The sequence below is a fragment of the Falco rusticolus genome, chromosome 9 (genome assembly GCF_015220075.1).
Source record: "Falco rusticolus isolate bFalRus1 chromosome 9, bFalRus1.pri, whole genome shotgun sequence".
Taxonomy (NCBI): domain Eukaryota; kingdom Metazoa; phylum Chordata; class Aves; order Falconiformes; family Falconidae; genus Falco; species Falco rusticolus.
Window position 1 is genome coordinate 6,232,761 of NC_051195.1, and position 24,283 is coordinate 6,257,043.

The 24,283-nt window shown below is 34.8% G+C and overlaps 1 protein-coding gene across 3 annotated transcripts in view; it reads right to left on the reverse strand.

Moving 5' to 3' along the window:
- Nucleotides 1–24,283, reverse strand: part of WDR11 (WD repeat domain 11) — a 46,222-nt gene that overhangs the window by 9,222 nt on the left and 12,717 nt on the right. For 2 of the 3 annotated variants that reach the window (XM_037400066.1, XM_037400068.1), the window contains exons 7-21: nucleotides 23,527–23,641; nucleotides 22,367–22,562; nucleotides 20,377–20,480; nucleotides 19,055–19,234; nucleotides 17,164–17,248; nucleotides 11,905–12,011; nucleotides 9,699–9,774; nucleotides 8,101–8,209; nucleotides 7,651–7,775; nucleotides 7,072–7,219; nucleotides 6,113–6,219; nucleotides 5,537–5,651; nucleotides 3,648–3,819; nucleotides 1,973–2,081; nucleotides 1,114–1,176 (exon numbers count right to left, since the gene is read on the reverse strand). In XM_037400066.1, the coding sequence (XP_037255963.1) occupies nucleotides 1,114–1,176; nucleotides 1,973–2,081; nucleotides 3,648–3,819; nucleotides 5,537–5,651; nucleotides 6,113–6,219; nucleotides 7,072–7,219; nucleotides 7,651–7,775; nucleotides 8,101–8,209; nucleotides 9,699–9,774; nucleotides 11,905–12,011; nucleotides 17,164–17,248; nucleotides 19,055–19,234; nucleotides 20,377–20,480; nucleotides 22,367–22,562; nucleotides 23,527–23,641 (1,811 nt within the window). The remainder of the gene's footprint in view (nucleotides 1–1,113; nucleotides 1,177–1,972; nucleotides 2,082–3,647; nucleotides 3,820–5,536; nucleotides 5,652–6,112; nucleotides 6,220–7,071; nucleotides 7,220–7,650; nucleotides 7,776–8,100; nucleotides 8,210–9,698; nucleotides 9,775–11,904; nucleotides 12,012–17,163; nucleotides 17,249–19,054; nucleotides 19,235–20,376; nucleotides 20,481–22,366; nucleotides 22,563–23,526; nucleotides 23,642–24,283) is intronic. The other variant, XM_037400067.1, reaches the window with a different exon arrangement.

Sequence of the window (24,283 nt, forward strand, 5' to 3'; positions counted from 1 at the left end):
ACAAATTAAAAAAAAAAAAAAAGTCAAACCAAAAAATACACATTTTTTTCTGAAGAGAAAAAAAATGCACCTATAAAACCAATTAGAACAGGAAGCATACATAATTTGAAATATAACTGATCTCAAGGAGCAAGTCACTCTACCAGTTTAAATAGAAATAGTGAGTCTATCAGGAACCCCTTATTCTTGTAATAAAAGGAACAACCACAAGGGTGTATACAAAGCTATAAATTAGCCCACAGTGATCCCACAAATGATAAGATTAATTCAATTACATATAACTTTGCAACTATGTAGTGCCATAGCTTAAGAGATCCACATGCATGAATTTAGGTTACCTAGGTTTCAGACCGGATAAAAACATGCTAAGTTATCTTTTCCATGCTACTAAATGAAAGGACAAAAGGAAAGTGGAAAAACTTCTGTTTACTAGCTTTAAATGTAATTTTCATAGTTTAAATGGAATGTCAAAATCTGTTCTTTGTATAAGCAGTATATGTTCAACAAAAGATTTTTAGAATTGTTTGTCTTTTCTCCCTCGGAGCTTAAGTTTCTTAACAAACCTTGGAGCATTTAAGTAGCAGCATCCAAGACAGCCTGGACCAACATCAAAGAACCATACATCACTGAGAAGTATTGCCTAAAAAATTATGAATGCTCAGTGGTCAGTTACAAATTATATACTAACCTTAATCAGTATCTTCAAAACTCTTGCTGTCAACCAGTACTACAATAATGCACTGTTAAAAATTCAATACTGGCTTATCACACTTCATATATTCAGAACAGTACATTTTGAATGTTGAGTCAGTATTTAACAAGCTACTTTGAGATAGTTTGCTTGTTCAAAAAAATGTATTTCAGATGGTATTATGGTTTATATTAGAAAAATAAAAATATAAATATTAAAATCTTCAATAAAATTAATACAGCACCACCTGTAAGTTACATAAAAACAAAAATTAACTGTTTAAAATAAAAGCTGTTGTTAATCTTATTTTTAGAGAGGCAAAAATAGTTTTTTTCATTAAATTGTGAGTTCCCACAGATTTCACATTTTTTGCCTTCTCTGAATTCCTTAACTTACTCAAATATTAATAGGAAAATTCTTACTTGGACAATGAATTCAACTGCTCTTGAAGAAGGTTTTTAATATTTTCATTCTCTGGATAATCACTGGATTAAAGAAAAGGAAAAAAAAAAGGAAAAGAAAAAGGTTTCCTGTATTACCAAAATGATAGAATTATCTGAAATGGAAGAGTATTACTGGTAGTAGAAAAACGCAAGAACATATATGGAAACAATCTTTTGTAATCTTATGGTAAGCCATTCATGCAAGATTCCTTGTCCAGTTGCTAGTTCCAAAATAGTAATGAAAGATTGTTCCTGCTTTCTCTCAACCTCAAGAGTCAGAGGTTTTCCGTTTCCCACTTTAATTCACTAACTTGAGATTAATGAAAGGGTCAATACCTCCTAGCCCGTTGTTACGTGGCCACCAACAGCACAGAAACACAATGAAGGATACAGAAAGGTGCCCCTACTACGATGAGAAGCATGGCTCTCAAAAGTAAAGACAGGCCTGTCAGACTGGCAGTTAGACTATCACTTTCAATTACATTTTAGGAACCAACTCCTGACTGTCCTTACACTAACTTCTTGAACAAAGAGAACACAGTTTTTCTCTGAAATTATATAACCTTTAAATGAAATAAAAATACTGCCAATACCTTAAACCAAACAGTTTTCAATAGCCAAGTGCTACTGAACGTCAAAAGAAATACAATACTTGACTTTAAAGCTTTTTCCATTTATTACTTTTAGTAATAAATAATGAAGCTATTATCTTTTCGACTGTCCCAAAGAGTGAGGAAACTTACAGTTTCAACAGTTAATTGCACAGAAAGACTAATAAAACCATGTAGGGTTTAAAAAAATACTAATATTTTATATAGAGATACATATTTCTTCTTACATGTTTGTAATTTCTAGAGAATATTTCTCATTCCATGGCTGATGCAACAAGAATGCTTTTAAAGCTAACGAAGCCCTTGGAACAAGCAGATAGGGACACCATGCAGGTTCTGAAACAAAAGGGAAAGATTCATTGTTGAGTGGCTAACGTGTAATAACACTGTGTTCAGTAACCATAAAGCGTACCACCTTGTTTGCAAGCACCAGAAGAAAACCATAAATCACGGTCTTTTCATATACACAGCATGGGTTACTAGAAATATAAAGCTTATCTTTACACTCAAGCAAAAACATTTCATAGAAGATACAGGGTTATCAGCCATGCTCAAATGAGAATTTCAGGATATTCCATATTGAATTTCACCACAGACTCCTGGAATAGATTTTACTAGCACTAGGTAGAGCTGTATATAATTATTATTACTATTGCAAGGACATGCTGAAAAAATAAGCACAGCTATCCCAAAATGTATCATAATGCACGTTTCAGTTTTACTTTGCATTTGTAGTTTGTACAGTATAAGACAAGGATTAACACCCATCATCCAAAAAGGATGTTGTGAAGTTTAATACACGTCTATACTAGCAAATAAGATGAAAATTATAGTACTAGCTGTTGCAATACAGATTTAAAAGTCTGTAAGCCTGTATTCAGTACAAGGTTTGGATGATACGCTGTAAATGGTACCCAGTGAATTAGGAGCAAAACAAGTACCAGCCAGTCACATTACTAAATATACAGCAACTCCCTGTACTTCATATGCGCTGAATGTTGTAGGAATCTTGTAAATGTCATTTTGTAACTAAAAGATTATCACAGTGTAGAGGCAGAAGGAAGCTAAACCACACTCAACCTTACCACTGGCATATCCTAATTTCAGCGTGCTTGGTTTTATTAATTTTTATAGCTTACTATTAAAGAATATTCACTTGATACTAAAAAAAACTAAGCTGTGATAAACTACATATTTCCTCAAACAGCCCACACCACAGCTCCCCACATCATGACTTTGTTTATTACATATGTCCTAGTCAGAATCTACATGTTTTAATGAAATTGTATGAGTAAAGGCAGGATCAACCAGAAAGACCAAACCAAAAGCAGTTATTTGGAACAATAGTAATAAAAAGTAGAAAAATGTATCTTATTTAAATATTTAAATTCCCTTCTTAAACATGCGGCAAAAAAAGTCAAACAGCCATAATACTGCTATTTCAGAGTTCAGTGGGAAAATCTACTTTGGAAAGTAATGAACCAGTCTACCAGTTGACAAACCGCCTTTTGTATCTGGAAATATCAGAAAAGACATTTTCATACATTAACAAATGTTTCAAAATCATGTAACTAATATCAGTAATGTAGGTACTGATACTAACTGATTTACCGATGCTTTTTAGGTCAACTTGCTAGACATCTGTACAAAAAGCTCTTATTTTGTTAATTTATATTCCAATTAAGACATCAAAAAGTATAGTTTATTAATTAAACCTCTACGAAAAAACACCCCTATTACCTAAGCCTAAAAACATTTATCTGCATCTACGAGAACACTATAGGAATTCCAAATCCTCTACACGTGACAATTCCCTGTTCTAATACAAGTGCTGAACATTTTTATGGTCTACTTACAAAATGAAGTATCTAGCAGTAAACAGCAAAAAGGAAATCAACATACCTATTAAGTCCTGTTCATCCATTCTAAAACACGATGCTTTCATGGACAAGTCTAGAACTCGAATGCATCCATCATCTGATGCCAAGACCACTTTGTCTGAAGTGCACCAGTCCACATCCAGGATTCGGAAATTGACATTTCTTCCACTTCTTATACTGCTCACCATTTGTACCTTGAAAAGTTGAGTTATTTTTCATTTTTAGTAGGCTTTCCATCACACGGTGTAAGACTCTGTCACACGCCCGTGAGGCAGACCACAAAATTTGCAATAAAAGGTGAAGTTAGTCATAAATCATTTTAATGATGGTCTTTTCTGGAGAGAAGGGAATTTAAAAACCTTGGAGCAAGGCACGCGGTTGCCCAGAAACAGTATTTTCCCCAACTGAGGGCTGGGAAAAGATCCTTTTGAGGATAGCTGTACAGTTGCCTTTTTTGTGATCTTATTCTGACGTAGAATTTTCACAGTAAACTGGTGGAAATTTACAATCCCTCTTTAATTCCAGTCTGTGATCTAGCATACATGCACCAAGGCAGAAGTGAGGTTCTCATTAATTAACTCATGCTCTTCACAAACATGTTTTTCCTTGATAAATACTGAACTTGTCTAAAAATACATTTAAACATACTATTCACATAAGATTATGGGAACAGGATGATTTGTTGTCCATAAACAAAACATTCCAAACCACACTTTTAACCACAGGTCAGTAGTTCGACATCTTGTAGCTCTTCTGTAACATAACAGACCATTACAGTTGTTAATACAAGGAAATATTAACAAAGTTGCTGCTGCAGTCAACACTCCTGTTTCCTTTCACTTGTCTTAGAGCAAAGCACGGAGTTAGATGTAAGATACAACAGTCTAGAGCATGTTTACTCTTAGCAGTGACAGAATTAGAGAAAAACGTGGAAATACTGCATAACTGATTGTAGGCGAATGTAAAGATCTAAGGACAGGATTATATGGATAACAGGACTGAAACTACAAAATATTTCTACAGATATTCTGAAAGATTTTTGGCCGAAAATGTGAATTAATTTTAAATGCTTTCATGTAGAAAACTCCTTCCCTTGTTCCAGAAAAAGAAAGGGAACAGCTACAGGAGGAGCATCCTATGGCATCAAAACTATTCAAACTTCAAGCAGAGACGCAGGACAATATTCTGCTCTGCCTATGTAATTCACAGTTGTTGGTCACATCTGCTCTCCAACTCGTATCATCAATGGTGAGTTTCATATTGCTCAAATTACGTGTCTGATTTCAGAGCTGATGCTCATTACAAAGTGAACAAAAAAAAATTAAAATTCCTGTTTCATACCCTCATACCCTGAACTTACTCCGGGACATGTAAAAGAGTATAATTCCCTTTCCTTCCCCATAGTACTATAATCCCCTGAAAGACCTATGAAAAACTCCAGAAGATTTGTGAATGTTACTACAGAATTTCTGAGTAAGATGAGAAGCTAGACAATGCTAATTACCAAGTGTCTAGCTTTCCGGTATATCCTAATAAATTAAATACTCTTGACTATGCACAGAAGTTAAGAAACCTGTAGTAAAAATACTCTCTTGTCCACAGATTAAATTCTAAGATCGAGGACTCCCCCTTCAATTTTCAATGTCTGCCTCAAAAACATTATAAGGGAATGACAGAGTATCTCAGACACATTGGCAGCTTTATGAGTGAAAGATGCTTTTTTTTTATTGATGACTGCTTAGAAATGCTTCATAGGAACGAGAAGTCTTCCAAGAAAAGCCATACAACTTTACCATACAACTGTCAGCAAGAAATCATGACTAAGTAAAACTTAATCCTTGACTCATCCTGATTTTCAGATGTAGTATGTGTATTTTGCAAGGTAGCACGTATCAAACAAGAGATGCTTACCTCTTTGGAATCCCAGATTTCTGCTCCATCATTGTACATTGCAAGAAGCTTTTGATTTCCTTTCCCTGGGGCAAAACGTATCTTTTTCACCCAGCTTCGGTGTGTAGGAATCCCCCTAAGAAAAGTACAAATTAATATAAATCCTTCTACACCTAACATTAGGGGTAGTTAAAACCTTTCAATGAACCCTGCATATCCTATTATTGTACAGGTCGAGAAGGAGAACTATCTATCGATATACGCACAAATGGCTATCCAAATTATGAAAACTAAGATCAAATGCTTGAAAAAGAAACTACAATACTTTTTACCAAAAGCAATTGCAGATTTAATGTAAGAAAGATATCTAGCTGTTTTAAAAACCTTGACAAAATGTTAATCCATTTGAAGACACAAAAGATGAAATACAGTAAATTGTAACACAGTGGGCATTTTCTGAAATTTTATTTCAAAATGCTTGCATTTTTCCCCCTCAAACACCACAGATGACCTCTTACAGTGAAGGACAAAAATGAGGAGCGGGGGAACACTCTAACACTCATTACCTCATATTTGTCAATTAAATTGCATTCATACCTGGATACTCTAGCTTTCAAATCCCAGAAGTTTAAGTTTCCATCAACATCCCCAAGAACCAGGATATCCCCTTTCCAGGCAATACAGGTAATGCTACCCATACTTCCCTGGGAACAGTTAAGAAGCAGAACAAAATCTTGTGATTAATAGAGTCAAACATAGGAACAAACATTTCAACATTCGTATTTAGTTTCTTTTTAAATATTATATGACATGACAGACCACATTCTGCTCAGTTAAAACAGAAACAATTCTGTTGAATAGAAGTATTTATCTAGGCAGTCATATTTGCTTCAATATGCTTCAACATATGTTTCCTTCCAAGAAATTTTGGGTTTAAAGCAATGGAAATCACTTCTCTGTCTCTTGTTGCAAGGAAACATCAACATGACAGACTTCATTAATCAAAATAGTAGCCTATACTAAGGTAGGAAACAAAAATAAAAATAATTCCTATTTGTGAGTTCAATTTATCAAAGCCTTCAAGAACCACTGAAAAAAGAAAGACCATTCTTCAGAGTAACTGGGAAAAAAACAAACTTAAAACTCACAAAAGGGTGCCCTGGCCCACTTCAGTTGTCCTTATGATGTATAATAAAATCCATTAACAGAACATAGCCATGTTTCAGTAACATTCTCTTTTTTATTTAACCTTCTTGTATATGTTTTACTAAAATTCTTTAAAATATGCCATGTTATTTATTCAGAAAGCAAGTCAGGGCCTATGAAGAGTCTAACTTGTAAAAAAGTCATTAATTTCAACAGCTTTTTCAATAGAAAACATGTAAGATTGTGAAAACAGAATTGCTACCGTTTTTGAAGCTGGGCTTTTTATTTCATATTTCAAACTACTATATTAATGACCATGTGTCACCCTAATGCGTATCACCAATCCTTTTTCTAGCAATCACAGCTAAGAAAAAATTAAAGCATCAATGATATGGAAAATTGGAACTCACATCAGGAGGAATTCTTGCACTGTCTTTTACGGAGTTTCCTTCTACTGTGAGGTGATAAACCTGCCCATCAGCACCTGTAAATACAAAGTGCTCTCTGGCAGAAATGTTCTGGCTCAGCTCCGATTTACTTTCGGCTTCCTGTAACAAGCTTTAAAGAGAATGCAATGAGACACAAGAGTTTCTTCCTTGAAATTTGAACTGCAAGGGAAATTCTCACTAACTAATGAACAGAGGCAGCACAAAAATGCATATATCCTCCAAAACAATGTATCCAGAAGCAACAGTTAACCCATTTATCCACATGTGTAAACATTCCGGGGCAAAAAAAGAGCTTTATTTCAAGAATCAGGTAACTAATGGACTGCTATGGACACAATGGAGAGAAACAAGTACACTCTTTCTCTTATTCAGCAGTAAATCAAAGTTTCACATCTAAAAGATGAAGGGAGACCCCTAGAGTTGCTTTGCCTGGTGTGTACTCAAGAATCAGTTCCAAAATATTCTGCTCTATAGATAGAACAATGGCACATGGTGGAAAACAACTGATACAGTATAGAATTATATCAGAATGAGAAATACCTAATCATAGAAGATTCAACACTGCTGACTTCGGTATCTGATGCAACCGTCTGCCGCGCCATGGCCTCACGGGCTGCTAACTGCTTCTTCCTCAGGCTTTTCAAGTTATGAGAAGGTGACCATTCCTGTGAAAAATTGTCCAGGAAAAACGGAAAAGACAAATGTTTATTCCTTGAGTTTACTGGGTGTTTTCCTGTTAATTATGATTTCAATGAAAACTGCTTTCTATGACATCTCCCTCTGTCACCCAAGTTGCAGACCGTATCTTTCCACCAGTACCTCCTTTTTTCTTCTTTTTCTATTTGATGACAGATGAAAAGGGACAGGTGAAAGCACTTATCTGTATGCTACCGGTAAAGCAACATTTTGCTGCAAAATTGTTCATATATTTTTGTACCATCTCAACATATTACATTTACTAAACAATAAGTAACAGATATTATTCCTTACCAAAGCAGTCACTGTAGGGAAGTTTTTAGACATTTCTCTGAGTAGAGTGCATGTTCTGACATCCCAGATCTCCAGTGGTTTGTCTTTAAACACGACAGCTAGATACTGCCTAAAACAAATAAGAGCTTACTATGTCAAAAGTAATCATTCCATTTTAATTTGAGCATTTTACTTCACACACATTGTTCATATCAGCTCTGGAAACCCTCATAAACTAAGAGGAAGCAGAGTAAATTAACTTGGCTCAAATCCCACACTGAAGCTTGTGATTTCCTTGAGTTACTAAGGTACAAAAGAGACCTCCTTCAAAGCTAAAAGAATTAGAAATTTCTGTCAGGTGGTACTGCTCAATTACTGTAAAGGAGACAAGGGAAGTAATTCAATTCAAGGGAAGGCAGCAGCACCTCTCACTTAGCCATATTCAGCCTGAGCCGATGACTGCACGAGATATCAGAAAGGCATATCAAGACTGTAGGCTGGACAGATATTTTTTTTTTTCCTCACTACTCCAGACGCATGCCACTTCCCTAATCCAGTGATAAATGAACACAAAATCCTCTTACACTAAACCATTTGTCACTCATGTCTTCAGACCTTTCGCCTGTGGAGCCTGCCGAGTAAAACACCTTCCATCTACCACTTTTCACATTTAACTTGAAAATACAGAGGCTCTGCAGCTATACACACTCTTTTCAACTGCATTAACCTCTATTCAAATGAACTATCCTTTCTTGTTCTCACTTAACCTTCCAGTCTCTTCACCTAAACCCACGGCTGTTCTTAATTCTTAATGTATTAATAAGACCATTATATAGTTGAATTCTTCCAAATCCTCTGGAACACATAAATACTTCTGAAAATATTCCTATGCAAGCTAAAGAACATTAATCTTTTTCCTCCACTGTAAAGAAAAGACACTTAAAATTTAGACAATGCCTTATTCAAGGCAACACTAATTTCATTTACACAGGAAAGTAAAGTAATCTCACAGAGTACTGCTGATGTTATTTTTGATACTATGAAGATGAGGGCCTCCTGTCACAGGCCTAACCTCAAAATAAGCAGGATTTGATGGTAAACAATGTGGTTATTTATCAGCTGACTTCCCAAACAACTAAACCTCACACGTGGTTTTCCAGCAGAAAATTATCATAAAAGGTATGAAATATATAGTTAGAAAAAATTAATAAACACGTGAAAAATCATCCCACCTTTAATACCAATCTTCTGGTTTTAAGTAAGGCTTAAGTTATAGAAAAGGGAATGAACTCCTAACATAATCAAAGCTGACAAAAATTGTTCAGCACTTTTACTCTCCCTAATATAATCAAAACATCTGTTCAGTGCACACAACTCTGAAAAGAACGAAAACATTAATGACTGACCCTGCAATGTGATCGGGTCCTGAAGTGACAAAGTCAACGAGGGGAACACTCACAGTTTTTGCACTTTGAACTAATACTCTGAATAGTTTTCTCTTGATGCTGTTGCACATTTTTCTATACTCTCTGGACTGTTTTTTCCTGGAATTTCTATTGTCATGAGGATCTTCATGCAGTACAGTAAAATTTACAAATGTCACAAGGCTAATTACTTACTTCAAATGAGACACCTTTATCATTTCAATAGCTGGCTCGTCATTGCCTCGCTCCCCACGAAATGAAATGCTCCTGCCTGGAATACAAAAACATCAGGGAAAAGAAAAACATTTACTAAACTAAATATAAATACAGAAATAGTTTATAAATTGTTCTGTGTGTAAACAGAAACAGTTTACAAACTAAACCAGAACATCTCTAAGTAACCTGCCATTTTTTATATTAGTCTTGTCATTGTTGAAGTTTTACTGCATTTCGAAGGACTAAACATAATGTAAACTTTACTAACGTAAGAGTTGACTTGCATCCAGAGCACTACTGAAACTGATGCATCATCAGCGTTACATAAATACAGACTTATTTTGCACTCAAAGCCAACGAGCACTTATTTCCCCAAGGAGGAAGTTCACCAGTTTTCAAGTTTTGTAAGAGAAATTAACTCTGCAAGTATTTCCATGGTGAAATTAACAGAACCATTCTCTCTTTCCAGCTAAACCAATAAACCTTAAGAACTTACAATCTTATCCCCAACAAAATTTTCACCCATATGTAAAACGTGTTGGAGAATTAAAAGTGTTATACATATCACTAAAATAAATAACAATGTACAAACACCAGGGTATCACAGCAACTCTTATGCAAGTTTCATTCTCCTTAGCTTTCAAGAAAATTTCAAGTTTTCGAACTCCAGCTGTTCTTGTGGCTACTCATACCTAAGTTACTTATGCCAGTTATGTGAATAAATCTAGTTATCAACAATGCTAGTTAGTGCTCTCATGTCAGAGGCCAGGCTAAGGAAACCTTCCAGCTCTATTTTCTTCGTCAGTGATGAAACACCTTTGGAATTTTTGTCCTATTTGTTTGTTCAGAGATGTAAATGAGAATTTTGTCACAGTATTCATGAAGTAAATACATATCAGCAGAGTTTTCCTAGCACCAAAACAGAAAGTTGAGCTAATTAGTGACAGAAGAACCAGCAATCAAACAGTTAAGTAGTTATGCCTTTCTTGTAAGTTTTAAAAGAGGAAATGTACCTATTTTGAAGCAAACCACATGCTAAGGTCTCAGGTATTCACATTTACTTTAAACTTGGTTGCCCGTGGAAATACTGAACCTTTTATCACTTATATTTATAATTGTTTCAATACTGATTTAAAAAGTGAGTGAAAAATCAAAATACCATTTTATATGAGATTAAAATCAAAACAAAAAAGATACATATTTTGAAAAATTAAACAAATCAACAAAAGACATATGGAAAAAAATACAATACTGTCATGTTAAAAGAATAGCCTCTTTGTGCAGCACCCTGGAAATAAAAAAACCTGGTCTTTTCCATAAGCTTAAAAAAAAACAATAAAAAAACCCTTTATGCTAGATAAAGCAATTCATAATTAGCCATGTGTTACAAGATTTAGGCTCTTCAATTAGAAATTAAATGGCTTCAGATTTTCACATTCAAATATAATTTAATATTATTGAAGTGCTTCCTATTTTTGATTGTCTGATCTCCCAAGTTATACGTCCTAGTATTGTACATATATCGAGTTTAGTCACAAATATATTTGTCATCCGTTAGAAAGCCAGAATGTTTTAAAAACACACATAACATGTTAATTTTGCTATCAACAGTATCTTCTAAAATGTAATTTATTTTTAAACATTTTCAAATATTTACAAAAGTATCAGATTTTATTATTATAATACCCATTTTACATTTATACACCCACTCAAATTCTGGCCACATGCCTGCCCTAACTTGAAAAATTATCTGTTGCTGACACAAATCACAATAAACGGTTCAACGCTATTTCAGGCACACAGAAAACAATGGGTGTAACTGTGACAAAACACATTTTGAACTACATGCATTTTGTGAACAAAATACACCGCTAATACCCGTGGCTGCGGGAATGCTCCTAAACCTCCTGCTGACACATAGTCATTCTTTTAGTAAGTCCAAGCCAAAAACATCTTTGCAAAGGTGGTGTTTTCAAGTCTGTCTGCAGAGCACCAGATGGAACACATTATGTGGCTTCACAAGGACAGAAGAGCAGAACCAGTTAAAACTCCTCATTACTTTATTTTGTCGTGACAACAGAAGGGAAAAAAAAAAAAAAAAAAAAAAAAAGGTCTAAGAACTTATGTTTGTCACTCCCCAGCAGATCTGTCAGCCTCTTGTACAAATGTCTTAGGAAATACTAACCTGTTGGTAGGTCCACCAGCTGCAGCTCATTCCTTACTAGCCCCAGATTGTTAGGTGTTGATGTGGCAAAGGAAATAAATCCAGTCAAGCTTATCCACTCGATTCCCCTGTCATCAGAAGAGAGTATATGAAGCATATTAGCCAAAATAATCAAATGGCTAGAAAAGCATAAGAAGCAGCTATACATTCACAACTATGATAAAAAATTACCAAATTTAAATTAAAGAGCAGCTTTCTTTTCAGACTACACTAGTTCTTGTCTGGTTAGAACACAAATTTCAGTTAGAAACACTGGCAAATTTTGAAAATATCCCTCACAGATACTCAGCGCTTGAGTGGACTATAAGCACTGCTCCGATTAAATCAGTGGTTTACTAGATGGGAAGCACTATCAAGTAACACAATTTTGCTGGCATACAGAAAGAAAAAAAAATATTAATATGGAGAGCAGGGTAGGTAGACTTGATTCTTTCAGTCCAGAAAGGAGAAACAAAGATGATTAAAAAAAAAAAAAAAAAAAAAAAAGAGGCGCTGAACAAATTTCAAAGGCTATTACAAAACAGCTGAAAACCTGTTCGTTGTTTCTCTTCTTTTAGACCATGCCAAGGCAGCCCTGAACCACATTACCTTGAAGTGTTGCAAGTAGGTAAAGTTACACTGTGTACAACATACTGTCAGCACACACGTGTTCTAAGCAAATTCTTGAAATATACCACAGACCACAACATGACAGAAAGCAGCACTAGGTGGTCCTGTTCCAAAATGAGAGCGTCCTCTTGGCCCATTTCACACACACACTTTGTGCCAGCAAAAATTGCTAAGTGCTTTATCTGTGAAATAAATCAAGGAGCATAATCTACAAGAAAACTGAGACTGTTCTAATACATACATATACCCAAGTTTATTTTAACACAAATAAAAGGATTCAGGTTCTCCTCAAATCCTTGAAACAGATTACTTAGGAACTATTTTCAGGACAACTAAGTCTTCTGTTACATCAATTGTAAAATCATGGTCTGTTTGCAAGAACATATGTGAAATACGAGAGAGATAAATGACTGTATGTATTATTTACTGTCAGTAAATCCAACTCACATTGTATTAACTAGAAGTTTCCTAAATGCAATGTAGATGGGTGAAAGCAAAAGCACTCCCATAATACTGCGCACATGTAAGTTACAGCCATATTTATCTTTATTTTTTGAGTTCAAGCTTTAAAAAAAGGGAAGCTTTACTCCTAAATCATCAAGTAAAATAAAAAATTTAGGACCCAGCCCTTTTCCCACCAGGTCCTATGAAAGTCCAACCAATAATTTCAATCAAAATGAAAAGTATTCAATTATTAATTTAAACGTTACAGGAATGATTGAATAGAAATCTAAAATTGCAATAACGTGTGACATTGCAAGTCTCCGAAGGGTCATAAATACAAGGAGCTTTCTGAAATGAAGAAATATGAATCCTGACACCTTTCTAATGTTTATCTATTATTCACCTATGTTTTTTGGAAATAGCAGAGGATACCCATCATGCATGGTTACTGCCAGGAGCTATTCACCATTCTCGTTCACAGACCTGAGGCATTTTCCATACTTCTTTCATCAGCTCAGATTTAACAGGACAGGCCCTTTTACTTTGCTGCTGGCTGGCCATCTGTCAATACCAATGGAAACCTTCAGAAACCCAAGACACTCATAACCAAAAGGAACCCTTAGCTAACTGCTAAGCTACCCTGAAACAATATAATATTTGTTATCGTCACACATGTAAACTGGGAATCTGCAGACAGTGGTTCAAGTTTTAATGAAGGAAACAAGTAATGCCTTCCCTATTGAAATAGCGTCATTTGCAAAAATTCCTCATAAAAGACATCTCTGTCTACTAGAATAAAGGGCTACACTCAGCTGTAAACTATTTCTCAGACTGGATATGAATTTCAGCTATTCTGTACTTTCAACTCGTCTCAGTTACTTCAGGGGTAAGATTCAGTTGTTTTGATTAATGTTTCCAATGCAAACAAATTACAGAGTGTACTGAAGCAGATAAAAACACAAATGACTTTTCTAGCTGGGAATGGATTGTTGTGGCTTTATGACAAGGCAGCTGCCACTCAAATTAATTATAAGAAAAAGAGGTAAAACTGGAAAAAAAAACCATACTTTAAAGAATACTATGTTAAAATCTGAATCATATTATCAGAAAATACCCTCAGTCTCCAATTTTGTTACTTAAAAATAATTTTCCTAGTACTTCAAAAGTATTTGTATGGTCTCCATGTCCAAAAGTGAACATCAGCAACGAATCAAGGTTTTCCTTTTTAATAAGGGGAAGGTTAAGAAAAAGAAATTACAGTTAAACGCTGAAAGTGGAGGTAATTGTATATCCTGTAATGGTGACTTCAAATTTCAATTCCAAATACGAGGATTTCACTGCAGCACTGCTTACGCTTCTCAGGCAACGGGTATTTACTAATGCACAGAAATAAAACCAGCACACCAGCACGTGTGTGACCGAAGTGGTAGATATTTTTCATTCATCTTTCTCTACGTGAAGCAAGTTGTTTTTAAGGAGGGGATGAATGTTTGCAAAGCAGTTTCCCAAAGCGGAGTCAGCTTAAATTCACCTGCTAAAACAGCTTAAATTCAACCACTAACATTTAGTTGCAATGCAGTAATTTTCAAGTTTTGCCTGCAGGCCATGCAAATTCTTGTTACAGTCAAGGAGATTTTAATTTTAAAAATTAAAGCTGTTGCAATCTTGAACTTGCTGAGCTTCAGTGAAAAAGAATGAGAAGCCCTGCTCTAGTCAATTATCTATCTACCAGAATAAGCAAAAGTAGCAGTGAGAGGCATTGCAAACGCATCAGTTTCACTGAACTAGAAGTTACATCACAGGCATTTTACTTACATGTCTCAAATATTGTCTTCTCTGCATTGAAGGTGTATTAGCATCTCCTATCTTACCACAATAGCTCAGATTGCTCCACTTTGAAGACAGAACAGGTATCAGACTTAGTTATTTCATGGATCTTCTTATTCCTCTTAATAATAGCAATTACTTGCTTTTCTCTATCCTGAAAGAAGAAAGACTGACCTCCTGCTCACAGCTTCTTTCACCCAGCATACATGCTCTAGTCTCCTTCTGGATTTTTCCCTCACTTGCTCCTAGCAGTAGCCCGACTGACTTTTCCTTTTGTGTGCTCTGAAGCGTTTCTGCTGCTTCTCACCTCAGTCTCCTTATAAAAACCAAATTAAACTCAAAGGAGAACGATTTACTCACACAGATCTAAACAAACAGTGAAATAGCCAACTAATAATCATAAATGAAATGAATATTTCAGCGTTACTCACGAGTATGAACTATCTTAAATGGAGGACAGAAAGACAATTCTCCCTCCTCTTAAGCACAATACAGAATTGCAAAGTTTAAAAAAAAACCAAAAAACATCATGTAGCATGTGACTACATTATGTAGCTTCTACAAAAGAACACTTCAATAGCCAAAAAAAAATATGTCAGAATTGCTAGTACCTACACAATTCAGTGGCCATGGTTTTAGCACACTTGTTATGTACAGGACAGTTGCCATTCCAAAGACCTTATTTTTATTACATTCTCTTCTCAAACTACAGAGCGCTGAAAACTCTGCTGGCCTTGAGTTACGATTTCAGGTTATTCTAAATTACATACTAAAATAATGATGTTTGCTGAAGGTGTATTTTCAGGTAAAAATGAAATAGAGGCATTATCCAATCTATCTGCATTTTAGAGGTAAAATAACAATTCCCACTGAAAGAAAAACTGTTGCACTCCATGAATATTAATTAAAAAAAAAAATCCCTCTGCCTTATTCTACATTGCTTAAAGCATTCCCGTGAGCCTGTAAAAATTATGTAGAAAGTCACTCAGATCATTAAGTAGACAATTGAGGAAATTAAAACAAGTATTTAAGACTTACCTAGATAACAGCTCACAGCTAAATAAAATTCACAATAATTTTAATTGTGTTCTAGAACTACCACTTTTATGACGACAGTTGCTAAAAAGACAAATGTATTCTTTAAGTTTTTCAAAAAACTTTGGAAAACCTTTAGAAATTGCAAAGCCCAAACTAACAATACTTCAAATAATCATGAAGCCTAAATAATAGATAAAGAAGTATTTTTTAAAAAGCAGAATTTCTTCTGTCTCCCCATTTTAAATATTTTTTTTTAATCTCTGAAATGTTATTAGTGGTTTTCACTTTGAATTCTATAATGACCTTAATAAGAAAAAAGTAATATCCTCTTGTGCTGCACGACAAGAAATAAAACGAAAATAATTTTCTGCGTAGGTAATAGCATGAAACCATAAAACTGAAATGGTTTATAACAGAAAGGGACAATGTTGACTAATCACACCAAACAAATATACTGAATAATTTGGTGGTAGATTCAAAGCAGGTTTCCATAATGAATTCCTAAAGCTATCTATTCTCTGTCACCTGTACTTTTCTTAACATTTTGTAGAATGAATAGTAAAACGAAGACCTTAACCTGAGGAAGGCTTCATGCCACAAGTCTGATACAAATTTTTACTCATATTACTACCAAAATATGTTTTATTTCCACAATTAAATCTGTCTGGAAATATGTATCCAGCAAGCACCATCCTGAGTATCTTTGCCATTAGTTATCCAAAAAGTTATGCCATTGTCTACACACAAACACACAGTACAACAGCTTTAAAACTAACCCTGTGCCTTCTGAGGATGCATAAATACTGAGTCCTGTATTCAATCTTTATGATGTTTCAACAATAAAATTATTTTTACTTCGGTTAGGACTAGAACTGTCTCAATAGCAATTTCAGCCCCAAGGGGGCAAAGTAAATAAACCCTGGCGTACAAAACAGAATTATTTCAAAGAATGCAATCTATGAATCATAACAGTTATAAAAATAAGACACTGTAATAACGTTTCTTGTCTTAAAAAGACTTCTTTGTACTACAATGGACTCAAGAAACGAAGTAGTTGATATCCATCCTAGATCAGCAGGCACAGATACAATTCTAATATTTAGTTCAATGTAAGTTTCACTGTGATTTTGACAGTGTATTACTGCTTATATATTGCAGAGAAACTCTTAGGGTTTGTTACTCAACAGGAAATTTTCTTGAGCATCACTGACAAATGAAGCAAGACTTGCACATTGCTGGTACAATGTTACATGTTTTAGTATTTGTCTCCCAGAAGGATTATAGAAGGAGTTAAAATCTTACTTGACTTCACAGGAATGGATGCTTAACTCTTTGTGTAAGAGTCCACTTGTAAGATGAAACACCAGGACAGAGCCATTACTTGTACCTATAAAAAGTGATTTTAGAAAAAGAATATTTACACCCATTTTATTCTTCTCTTCTGTAACTTAGTGCAAATGCAGCATTTACAGTTGTTTCTCTTTCTCTCGGTTTATTTTTAAATATCTTTAACTATTATATTTTACAATTAAAGAAGTATTTTGATATCTAGTGCTTAAATCCCGAACATTAAACTCTCCAAGGTTCTCCACAGCCAGTGATATCCATTTGGATCAAGACATTTTCCTGAACCTATTTGTAGAGCCTGTAGAAAATCTGCTTATTCTTGCATTTTCACAACATACCCAGCTGCAGGAAAAAGTAATGTTTCTTTTTGTTTTGATTACTCAAGATCAGGAAAATTATTAATTGCTACCCACCAATAATCCCAGGGGTGAATATTGGGTAAGTTTTACCAAATCATTAAAGCAATTCTGCTTTCTCATCCCTGAAATAATGACCTCTTTCAAATTACAAATCAATAACTAGTAGCTATGACCTTTAATAAGATCAAAACCCTCCAGAAACACCAAAAGTTACAATTTTCTATTAGACACTGGGAACACTTACTTGTTCTTCTCTTTTTTCTTTATATCTGTATCAACTTTATTAAACACAACAATGGATACTTAAAGAGCAATTCAGGTACCTTAAGTGTAGAATGTTGCATACCTTGCTGTAAACGTTCTTTATACCTACTGTTAGTTTCCTAATCTTATTATTTCACCTGTTTTAACAGCCACAGCTTACATAAAATCAAAAGTTATATTTCAGTAGCATCACATCATGTAATGATAGCTTGCCTACATTTTAGAACACAGCTACTGATGGTACTTTTAGCTCAGTAATAACTGAAGTACTACGAGAACTGCGCACATACATACATGCATTATTATGGTGTTTTCATTACTGGAGTGGGATCCTCTTTGTAAGCTCCTGTGTAACATTCATCTTTGCAATACCCCTGTGCTCCATCCAAAACCCTAAGGCTCCATACCACAGGCAACCTTAAGAATAACAAGAATCTCCCAAGTCTGACTTGCAACAGTCAGTCTTGACTGGGCAGCTCAGAATCAGCTGATATCTTAAACATATCAGAAGCAGGTTTCAACAACCTAAATCTGCAAGTCTGATCTGAGAAACTACTACGATCTTTAAATTACAGCATCTCTGTATCTACAGTTCCAGTCTGCTGACTGCAGAGAAAGACAGCAACCTGTATCGATACACTGTGAAATCCGTGGTCTGAAAAGGCATGTCAGAAGAATCACACTTAAATAGGGAGAACTTACAGTTAAAAATCAGGTGCTCACTGGCAACTATTCTGATATCTAGAGGAGTTCAACTACATTTGTAATAAGACAGAATAGATTCATTCGGGGAATATTACGTGCTTTAAGTGTAATTTTATGAACTTACACCAGAACAAAAATACAGTCTCTATGAAGCTCATTTACTTACTCTAGCAACGCAGTGCCGCAGAAGTCCATATTTATTGGTGTTTAGAATGAAGTGAAAGCAGCACTTAACCAGAGTGTGTCAACAGACCAATATCATAGTAAATGAAAGGATAAATACAAACCTGTTAATATATTGCAATTCTTCAAGTAGCATTACTTAAACCCTAGACAGAAAAAAAAATATCCAAAGGCTATCACGGATGCAAACTAATACAGTGGTTGCTACCTGTGATTAGTTACAAAGGATCAAAAGACAGATTGATTTGTTTTTTTTCTGTATCAGTAACTACACTTGTATTTAATATAGAATATATGATTTTGAAAGCCATGAATAACCTATTCAAGGCACTTACCAACAGCAAGGATTGGTTCATACTGTTTAATATTTTTTGTTGTAAGAGGTGGGCACATACGGATAGCAAATGGAGGCAAAGGAAGTCCTGAAAGAAGTCCCGTCAGCAGAAATTTGAGGTGCACTTCTTGCAGAAAAGAGCTCTTTAACTGTTCTTCTCCAGCAATTGTGCCTTGCCCTGCTTAAAAATTAATTACTTGTTAGTATTAAATTTTAATCAGAGGTGTTATGGAAAGTTATCAGACACAATATAATAAATACTACAATAAAATAAACAATAATAAAAACTACAAATAGCCTAACATATAAAATAGCAATGTTTATTTAAAGACACATTCCTTCCTGTTGAACTTTTGGTGAAACTTTTTGGAAGACTGCACTTCTAATTTCTCCAATACTAACCGTCTTCCCTAACAGTAAGGAGAAAAAAAAAAAAAGGAGGGGGACGATGACGACGACGGAGTAAGTGCAATAATTTCAGTCTTCTTCCAGAATTCAAGGGTAGCTTTATTTTTTTATTATTAGACCAATTCAAAAACTTATGGAGATATAACTCCAAACAGTAAAAACTGAGTGCAATCTACCACTAGAAATACAGTGAATTTGCTCAGATACAAGAACACAGATGGGCACAAAAAAAGATTTAATTCCACTGCTGTACACCACCTGCAGTCAGGAAGTACAGGTAAGCAAGGTACAAAATAACAATAGCTATGATGTCAATGACTACAGGAAATGCAGGTAAGAGAAAAATCATGCCCTAAATGTCATTTTTAAACATAAAAGATAAAATGCGAAAGAACCTGCCACAGTGGTAAGCTGCCTGCAGTGGCTAATATAATTTTTAATAAAAGCAATCCCAAATATGCACCTTTGTATCTTTGAGCAGCACTACTCGCTTTTCCAGCAAAAATTAGTTTTAAAACATAGCAGTAACCATTATCTTTATGGAACATTTATCAATATTGAAGTGTCAGATACTATCTAGATTTCACAAAGATAGGATGCATCACATAAATTCTCTTCATCCGTTTAAGATTACTTTCAAAAAATGAAGGAGCTTTAGTCAAATTCCATTTGAAATTTCTTTTTTCTTTCCTCAGAGAAAATGAACTTTGAACATCAGTCCTCAACACAAAATCCTCAAAAAGATTAACTGGATAATTTCTTTAGCAAACAGGAATTCTTTTCTTTCAGATTTACTATTTAAATTGCATATAAAATAATTCTAACATACATACTTCTTAAGTAAGCTAAGATCTACAAAATTATTCAAAAATCCTAGAAATGGGCAGCAGTAATATTAGCGAAAGAAATTCTTACCAATCATATTGTCTAACGAGAGGTCTGGAAGTTTATTTTGGAATGCTCCTACAGGAATTCCACAGAATGAGACTGGGGAATACAAAGGTGATGCACTTGAACTGCTGTAAAAGAAATGAAAACAAGATCTTAATACAAACTGCATTGCCTGTTGACTTAGGTCCTTGACTTTGTTTTTCCCCCAGGTTGTTCTTTCAGTATTCCTACCACTTATTACTTGCACAATATTTTAGGAAGATTATTCCCCCTATCAACTTCCATGAGCATAATGCACACAAAAAGGAACAATTTACAAAACAACTTTAATCTTTCTTAGAGATATTTGTAAGTAACAGAAAAACAGATACATCCCTTGCTCTGAAGCGAGCATTGAATGAAGGCTTTTAAATATATTGTGTATTAATATGCTGAGCTATGTTAATCAATACAGCTGAGCACCAATCATAAATATTTTGACATTTAAGAACAGATTCCCAAACTTATGGAACAGTTTTTGTTAACCTAGGTAAACTTCTTATGTAAGTTCCAGATGACGACACCCGTAACTGAAGCAGTGCCTTTCACCTAAACATACGAAACACGACTGCCTCTGCATATACAAAGCTACAGCAGAAACTTAATGGTATTACCTACGTTTAGAGTCTTGCGGGATATCTGTGCATCAAGGGCTTGTGTTATTTTTTCCCCAATGAGGGTGACTAGGTTCCAGCACATCTCCATCTAAAAGGGACTCAAACAGCCCTTGCAGCATTGGCAGTCGTATCTTGCTGGGCTGAGGGCAGGTCTACGTCATAACAAAGACCAAAGACCACTGACTGCACCCAGCTGTACACAAAAATGCACTTTAAGGCACATACACAGCCTTTTTTCTTTAAAAATCACACTTTAACAGACTTTGAGTTCCAATTTTAATTAAGACCATCAAATCCAGCAGGATCAAGAGCCAACAGAAGAAGATTCCTTCAAAATCCATTACAGCCTGTGCCAACTAGAAATAAGCTTTACCTGTCAGTACAATTCAACCATACCCAGAACCTTCTAGACTCAGTAGTTCTTATATTATTATTACATTTTCCCTGGCTATATAATCATGACAAAGATCAATTTTTTAGAAATGGGTCTAAGAATACAAGTAGTAAAACCCAGCAACATATGGATCCTAAAGAACTGTCTTGGATATGCATCACAAAGAATGCATCTAACAGTATTTTTGTAGAACACCAAGAATAAAAACATTAAATGACTGATAAGCAACAAAGGGATCTACATTGACAATATGGTTCTACTGTCATTTAAAAGCGTACTAAGAATTCTTTATTTCTTTTATGGCAGGAAGTTCTTGATTTTATTCAATAATACTTTAAAAGTTTATTGCAGCTGAACAACCTTAATACACCGAATGTTCAAAAAACAACGCTACTTTGTATAGTATTTTTAGAGACCGCTCAAAATATAAAACTCTAAAGGTTTTGTATATAACAATATTTAGACCACTGTATTCCAGCCACCTGCCGTGCAGCCTCATATTGTGCCGTGTCAAATTCATGCATTATCTAGCAGAAAGCCCTACTAAAAATTTAGTCCTTTCAAGACTCTCATTTTGAAGTCCTTTCATGTAAATGAGAGGGAAGATCCATTCCTGAGGAAAATTATGCAGTCTGAAGAAAGCCAAATGAGAAGAAAATGTTTCCCCCAAATAATATGAACATTCATTCTATCTTTTGTTTCCTTATTCCGATCACTTAGTATGGTATTACTTTTTAAAGAAAGAAGAGTAAATAAGTTCCTTAACTTCCCCAAACCAAGGGAACTAACCTATTTCTATGATGTATTTTGTTACTATTCCTTTCATTCACACAAATGTATAGCACATGTCACAATACCATACACACAAGGACATCACTGTTGCTTTTAGAATATAATTAAATATTACACACCACTTGTTAATATAACAGATGGAAACTTTGGTAAGAAAAATAAATCCCATTACCTGTTACGCACATTTCTGCCAGAAATACTGGACTTTAACTCCCAGATCATTACCCTGCCATCACTGACTATGAGAGCTGCAGAGTTCTCATTCACTGGGCAACACACCATACTGAAGGGCCGAACAGTTTTTGTTACTCTGATAGCATCACACTGACTTCTTAAATCATAAATCAGCTCCTGAACTGGGTCTGGATCTGTAACATCAATGTCCCACAGGGGACAAACAATTAGAGTGGAAAACATGTGGACGTGATCAATCAACAGAGGTAAATTTGCAGCATGACTGAGTTCTTTGGTTGAAATCCACGTGCTTCCTGTGCAACAATTAGGAAAAACAATCAAAAACTATACGCTGTTCATCTTGCTGTACACAACACAGCTCTGAAAAGTTCTCCAAAGTGTAACTTAGTCTTTAAAATCTCTTATTCCACATCAATCTTGGAAAATGTACAAAATTACTGTTTCATCTCTGGGCAGAAAGTGCATCTGCCCTCCACAATCCAAAACTCATTTGGTTTATTGGTAACACTGGAAACAAGTAATTTAGCTCACTAGAAATTACCGAAGTGTCAAAACCAAAGCGAAAAAGCCAAACAAACTCTAACCAAAAAGAAGGACTTTTTTACATTTACAGAACTATGGTTTGTCTTCTTTTTTCCAGTCTCCTCCATTATACTTAAAAGGCTATTCTTGGTAACATTACGTAAAAGAGACAAAGGTTTAATAATTTAAATTTTAATCTTTAAGCCCATGTCTTAGTTCTAAACTCAATTCTTCCAATTGACCATGACATCCAAAACCTTGTGTTTCCTTGAAAAATATGGTTTTTTCTGAAAGATAAAAAGAAAACTCTAATCATCTTGTATCTAAAACATTCTTGTATATGTGACTGTTAAGCCACTTCCATAACTGAGATATTATTTAGTGATAAAAGGATTTGCAGGATATTAATATATCTTACTTTGTACTAAATATCTGAGAAGTCAAAAACAAATTTGGGAAAGCACAGCATAAATTTAATTTAATTTATAAGAGAAAAAATACCAGAAGGGCTGTAACTCACTACCCTGTATGAAGCATGATGGTTAATATTGGTATTAAAGTATTAATTAAAATGCCTCAAAGTTCACTTCTGGACTTTTTTGATACAAAACTTACCTGGCTCTTCATTTGGAGTTCCAGTTATAGTGCAGTTTGATCTGCGAACTCTTAAAGTTATACAACCATTTTCATGTAGGCAAAATAACCCATCACGCTGAAAACAAGGAATTACCTAGGTAAAGAGATACTACATTATATTCCATTATCAAAATTTTATCCTTTGCAAAGTACACTTGCAAATGAACATGCAATTCCCGATGTATATACAGGTCAACAAAGAGTTACCATTAATGCAACATTTCAATGATTTCTTTAGCTATAGTACTTGTGACTAGAAGTCCATTAATTTGAGAAATTCATTGAAAGTTTTTGTTTTAATCATTTGCTGGTTTGGGCTTTGTTTGGGTTTGGCCATTTGTTTTTTTATAAACACTGATGCACTCCTACATACTCCTTTTAGCTATCACTTTTTTAAAAGAACAACACTTTCTTTTTTGGCATCAGAATTCACGATTCCAAGTGAATAATGATGTATCAGTAAGACCACAGGCTAGACTTAGCTGTCTAATTAAGCAAAGGCAGATGATCAGAGATCTAGTGTTAACTTGTGCATAAGCAGCTTCACCACCGAAGAATGAAATGTCCTTTTTCCACAGCACTATTTCCACACCGGTAACTTTTGTAACACCTCAAAATGAAGTGGGTTTGCTGCAGACTTCAGAAAACTAAATTAAACAATGCTTGGTTTAGAGGACCTTTTTCCTCCTGATAAGCTAACTCCTTGTCACCCTCTAGAACTAATCAGAGGGTCACG